Raw genomic sequence first — 6,388 nt, 5'->3', positions numbered from 1 at the left:
GGGGGCCGCGTCTCGCCCCACCCGCGGGCGCCCGCCAACCACGACCCCGCCTTGGCGGCGGCGGGCGCGGTACGCCCGAAAGTGCTGTTTCCGCCCATCGGGCGCCCATGCAACCCCGACGAGCCCCACACTTGCGGAGACGGCGCCGCCCCCGGCCCGCTCCCGCTGTTGGGCGCCCCCGGCTCCCCGACACTCACGTCGCCATCGCCGCCCCGCAGCCCCGCGGTGCGCCCGCGGACCGTGGCCGGAGGCGGCGCCGGCGGTGTGGCGCACTGCAAAAGCGGCAAGAGCGTCTGCACGTCGGTGTGGGCGGCGCCGGGCAGCCCCATCGCGCTGCCAGACACGCGGGAGCAGTTCCTGATCTGGCTGGACAGCACGTTCGCGGCGCCAGACGGCGCGGCGGGCGGCCTGGGCGGCGGCACCGGCTTCAGAGAAGAGGCGCAGCGGCGGCGGCAGCGCAAGGCGGCGTTCGAGGAGCAGTGGGGGTGCGGCGGCGGCGGCGGCGGGGGCGGGGGCGAGGGCGGCGCGTGTGGCGGAGATGCGCGGGGGCTGCAGCGGCTGCTGTGCCGGCCGCTGTATCATTTGTGGCAGGATTCACCCGACGCCTTTGACCGGCAAGGTGCGGACTCGGTCTGAGCCACGCGGCAACTCGGCCTCCTCGTTTCAAAGCAGCTTGTTCTCACGCGTGCCTGCAGCATGCACAGCTGAGGGCGGCGCCAGGGCGACGGCCAGACGCCACCCGATATTCTCTCATGCAATTCAGCGGCGCTTCAGCCAGCGTGCTACCGGCCCCGCCTGTCGCTGCGCCTGACCCCAACCCCACTCACCATACCAAAGCGCGCGTGACTGCCATCTTGAGATCCTAGTACAATTGACAACCCTGTCTGCACGCAGGCAACGCGCGCTGGTCCCCGGCCGTGAGCGAGTACCGGGAGGCCAAGGGGCGCTACGCGCTGCACAGCGCCGCGCGGCCGCTGCTGCAGTGCGAGCCGCCCGCCCAGGCGCCAGAGCTGGCGGCGGGGACCACCCAGGTCGGGCGCCGCTGCCTGCTGCTCTCGTGCCGGGGCACGACGACCGGCCCGCGCCATGCATCTGCGCTTACGGCGATGACGGTTCTTGAATGTAGCATTGACACTCCTCGGTTGCATCGACGACGCTTCTTGAAACACGCTCAATGCTGCACCACTTGTGTTTGTTGAAAGCGGCTTTCGGTGCATCGCCTGCCGCCCGCCCAATGACTCACCGCAGGTGCTGACGACAGGCTGCCTGGCCCCAGAGCTCGCCGCCACCCAGGCGCTTGCCCTGGAGCGCCCCACCACTGCAGAGCGCCAGCAGGGCCGCTGCCCGCTCACCGTGCTGCAGCCCCGGCCGGACCCGGGGACGGCCGTCTGGAGAGATGCGCTCGGCGGCAGCGCGAGCGGCGGGAGGGCGGCAGCCGCGGCCTTGGCGGCTGGGGGCCGAGCGCCGCAGGAAAGGGCCGCCTCGCAGTCAGAGTCTGGGGACGGCAGGGGGCAGCCGGCGGCGGACGGCGTGGGGGCCGGCGGCCCCGGGGCGAGGGGCAGCAGGGGCGTGACGATCGCAGACGCGCCGGCGGCTGAGGGGCTGCTGCAGCAGCAGGACGGCGGGATCAGCCTGAAGGTGGGCGCGGTGGTGGGGGCGGGCCGCAACCTGGGTGGAGACCAGCCACCCCCCTCCCGCACACACACACACAATTCATGCTAGCCGCCAGCCACAGGGACACGCCAGGTCGCTGGTGACCGGCCGCGACCGCTGCGCATCTTCAGGCGCTCACCCTGTGCTCCCCACAGCACACGCGCGCCCCGCTCGATCGCACGGCTGCCGTCCCCGCCACCCCCATGAAACCACCCCCAGCTGCCCTTGCCAGAATTCTGCTGTATTCAAGGCCGCCCGCCCCCTCCCGCCGCCCCCACTCACTGCGCCCCTCTCAGATCGCGCTGTCCCCGCAGCGCCCCCGGACGCTGGTCGCGTTTGACGACCGCATCTTCACCACAGACAGCTCTGGGGCGCGCCCCGTGCTGACGCTGTTTGAGCACGTCGAGGGGGCCAAGGTCAGCGAGGGGCTGTTCACAGAGTACATGCTGCCAAACGGCCGCAAGGTGTTCATGTACTGCGCAGGTGGGGATGATGTGGGCGGGGAGGCGGTTTTACTTGGGTCGAGCGCTTGTGATGGGTGCGGAAGCGGCCGCTTAAACGCGGCGGAGGGCAAGCCCTACAGGGCGTATGGTTTTGTAGGGGGGAGGAGTCGTGGGAGGTGCGCGCAATTCTGCGGACGTGCTGCCTCGCCAGCCTGCACGCGGCGCTGGCCAGGTGACGCACTCGCGTGCTCTGTCATCCCCCTTTCTCGCTCACATGCCTGGCGACAGCAACAATCCCCCCCCCTACACGCGCGCGCACCCGCACCCCTCCACACACACACGCGCACGCGCGCGCACACACACACACACACACACACACACACACACACACACACGCACGCATAGCGACACACACACTCTCTCTCTCTTTATCACTCTCTCTCTCTCTTTCTCTCTCACACACACACACACACACTCTCTCTCTCTCTCTCCCTCTCACATCCCATCCCCCCCTCCCAGGCGGCTCCGTGATGGACGAGGCGGAGATCGGCCCCGTGAGGCCCCCGCCGCGCCCCACCACCGTGCCGCTGGCGCTGCAGCAGTCCATGCCCCTGGCCGAGGTCCTGGATGTCATCGCACGGCCGCCAGGAAGGTGCGGCCGGGAGATGAGCCGTGTGTGTGTGTAAACGTGTGTGTGTGTGTGTGTGTGTGTGTGTGTGTGTGTGTGTGTGTGTGTGTGTGTGTGTGTGTGTGTGTGTGTGAGTGCGCGCGCTGTGACGGAGCCGCGCAGCCTGTCGTTTTGGTGTTGATACGCTGTGGCAAGGATGACGCAAAATTGCACCCTGTCGAAGGGCTTTGCTGCCATCTCCTCGTTGCCTTTATTCAGACAAATCATCCGAATTTTTCAAACAAAACCTGTGCGATACCCACACCGCCTGCTTGCCGGCACCATTCCCGTGCCTGCAGCGCGCCCCCCTACGTGCCGCAGAAGGTGGTGCCGCGCCTGGTGCCGCTGCCGCCGCGCCACACGCTGCCCGTCAAGCGGCGCGACCGGCTGGACGCCCCCGCGTTTGGCGCGCTGCGGGAGGACAACCTGCAGCTGGTGTTCACCGCAAACGTGCGGCGGTGATGTCACCGTGACGGGGCCATGGGAATTCGATCTCAGCGTGCACTTGAAACACGCAAGGCCACAGATGGACCTTGGCTGGTTACCTCCGAGCTCAGTGACTGCACTCCAAACACATGCGCACGCTGGCACACGTATGCAGACGTATGCACACGCACACACGCACGCAGGCACGCACGCACGCGCGTGCGCGCACACACACACACACACACACACACACACACACACACACACACACACACACACACACACGGTCTGTTTACATATCTCCTCGTGGCCAATCCAATCCGCAGCCCATCCTGAAGACCACGTCCACCACCACGGAGGAGGACGTGTACGTGCCCCAAAAAGAGGAGCGCGAGCCCTGGACCCTGCCCATGAGCATCTTCAAGGGCCGGTCAAAGGAGGCCGACGCGCGCGCCTACTACGACGGCGCCGCGGTGCGGAGGGGCGGGGGGTGGGGTCGGGACCGACGGACCTTGAGCGAGCGGGGTGATGGTGTCATCCCTTGCAAGGGGCCCTGTGCGCCCTCGTCACAACGGTGCTAGCAGTCAATTTGTCGCACGTTTTATAACCCAAATCCCGGCAGGGCGGCTGAGCATGCAGCAGTCGCCCGCACCTGCCTCAGCGGCGCTGACGGGCCGGCAATGCCCCTTGAGCCCCGCCTGCCGCCTGTCCCCCTTCCCCACCGCTCCATTCTAGACCCTGGACAAGATGTTTGAGCGCGACTGGGGCCGCGCATGCGCCAAGGAGAAGTTCATGTCGATGCTGGCCCGCGAGAACAGGGCCTGCGCGGCCAACAAGCCTGACAAGGCGGCGCTGGCCGAGGTGCACGCAGTGCTCAAGCGCCACTACCAGGTGCTGGGGCCCGGGGAGGGGCTTGACGATACGGCCTTGGGCGGGTGTAAGCGAGGGTCATTGGTGTACGAGCCAGTTCATTGGGGGCGTGCGCCTTTTCTGATGCAACTGACACTGTCAAGTACCACCCTGCCCGTGTGAGGGAGCTTCAGGATCCAGCATCCTTCCCTCAGAGAGACTGTCGACTTGCAGCAAAAAACCCGCGCGCCCGCCCTGCGCGCGCACCACTCCTTGTGCGCGCAGACGTTCCTGGCGGCGTTCACGTACTATGCGGCCCAGGGCGGCAACGACCCCTACCACATGCCCCTCAACGCCTTCACCTCATTCCTGGACGACGCCGCCATCCCCGACCCGGACTCGGCCTTCATCAAGCGGTCTGACTGCGACACCATCTTCATCGTCGCGAACTTTGTCAGCGATAAGAAGAGGTGCGGCGGCGGCCGGGACCGCGGGGTTGAGCTTGGCGGGGGCGCGCATTGGCTGGCTGTTGTTGATCACCAAGATACACGGCGGGGATGGGCCGCACCAGGCAGTCAAATCAGGCCAGGCAGGTAGCCTGCGCCATCCATCAAGCTGCAATTGCACGCTCCTTGGGGGCCGTGATTGCAATGTGGTCCTCCCCTTGATCCGTGGCGCTTGCACTTTGCCCCGCAGCCCCGAGTACTCTGTCCTGGATGAGCATGCGTCCATGCGGTTCCAATTCATGGAGGCCATCGTTAGGCTGGGTGCGCGCCCCACTGGCGAGGGCGGGCGGCCTGGGGCGTAGTCACGCATGGTGTTGTGCAGGCGGCAGCTTGCCGTGGAGCGACGCACCAGACACGGGGCTGCTGGCCTGAGCCAGCCGCCAGAGACTTTGCAGGCCGCCCTGCCCGCCAGCCTGTGAAGCGCCTGTGAAGCCACCCTGCAACACTTGTTCGCAAACAGCTGCACGTGTTTGATGCCTTTCCTGTGTGTTGTACAAAACAAGTATGGCATGCATGCAAGCATGCACACCTGCACCTATACACAATTCCAAGTATGACGTGCATGCAAGCATGCACACCTGCACCTTTACACACACACACACACACACCCAACACATACAAGTACGTGCACGCACACACACAAGCATCCACACTTATATTGCCACAACGCATGCCCACCCCCCAGCCATTGCCAAGTACGGCAAGGGCCAGGAGACGGACGACCTCGCCACGGCGGTGGAGCTGCTGCTGGAGCGCAACCTGGCGGCACGGCTGGACCCCATGGCGCGCTGCGTGGCCAACGACTTCAGGACGGAGCGGCTGTACACGGAAGAGGTCGACATGCTGCTCAAGAAACACCAGGTGACACGGGAACGCACGCGCGTGCGTGTGCATGCAATTGTGTGTGTGTGTGTGTGTGTGTGTGTGTGTGTGTGTGTGTGCGCGCGCGCGCACGTGCATGCGTGTGCGCACATGTGTGTGCATTCGTGTTTGTTTGAGAGGTGACCTGCACAGATTTGGGCGCCAAAATACAGCACAACCACACTCCTGCGGCCCCCTTGCCATTCACACCTGCTCTTCTGTTTACACCCACCCCTCTGCGTCAAAGGTGGTGCTCAAGGCGCTTTACAGCCGCTACCGCCTGAAACCAACAGGCGGCGGCCTGCGGCCAAAGGTGGGGCGCCCCTGCATGTTTGATTACCACGCGTGAGGCCAGCGTTGCCACCATACGGTGCCCCTGGCCCGCCTTTCCTAGTCAAATCGCTGCACGCCCCGCCAAGCAATTGTGTGCTTGCGCGCATGCCCCCCATTGGTGTGCACACACAGATACACAGCCACAGACACACACACACACACACACACACACACACACACACACACACACACACACACACAATCATCGCAGGTGCTGAAGCTGGACGGGTGGCTGGCGTTGATGGGTGATGCGCGGCTGGTGGACTCCCAGTTCACACTGAGTGACGCGTGCCTGGCCTTCCTGTGGGCCCGCATGCACGTGATTGACGAGGTCAAGGATTACGGCCGGTGAGGGGGAGGGGGCAAGGAATGTGGCACGCACGTGCATGTGGTTGGGTGCAAGCACATGTGGTGTGCACGTGCGTGTGCGCCTGCATGGGCGTGTGTGTGTGTGTGGGTGGGTGGGTGTGGGTGTGGGTGTGGGTGTGCTTGTGTTTGAACCAAGGCAGCTGTTTGCACATGCTGGTGCATGGAGCTCGCATCCATTTGCATGCAAAGACACTGCAAATTGCAGTGTGTTCGCAGCGCACGCTGTCGATTGGCCGTGCTAACCTTGTCAACATGCACCTCCAGCCCGCCGCGCCCTCAAC

General features: G+C 65.5%; 1 protein-coding gene across 1 annotated transcript; it reads left to right on the top strand.

Moving 5' to 3' along the window:
• Window positions 1–218: 218 nt before the first annotated feature.
• Window positions 219–6,090, top strand: MNEG_12794 (hypothetical protein; the record flags this gene model as incomplete). The annotated part of the gene is made up of 13 exons (XM_014038734.1): window positions 219–619; window positions 895–1,031; window positions 1,249–1,638; window positions 1,950–2,136; window positions 2,616–2,748; window positions 3,063–3,213; window positions 3,516–3,662; window positions 3,925–4,080; window positions 4,324–4,508; window positions 4,735–4,805; window positions 5,230–5,405; window positions 5,653–5,718; window positions 5,950–6,090. Coding segments are annotated over 13 exons (2,341 nt in total), but the record flags the coding sequence as incomplete, so codon positions are not given.
• Window positions 6,091–6,388: the final 298 nt, after the last annotated feature.

The sequence above is a fragment of the Monoraphidium neglectum genome (assembly GCF_000611645.1).
Source record: "Monoraphidium neglectum strain SAG 48.87 unplaced genomic scaffold scaffold03440, whole genome shotgun sequence".
NCBI classification, from domain to species: Eukaryota; Viridiplantae; Chlorophyta; class Chlorophyceae; order Sphaeropleales; family Selenastraceae; genus Monoraphidium; species Monoraphidium neglectum.
This window is presented reverse-complemented; position numbering and strand designations above follow the sequence as displayed.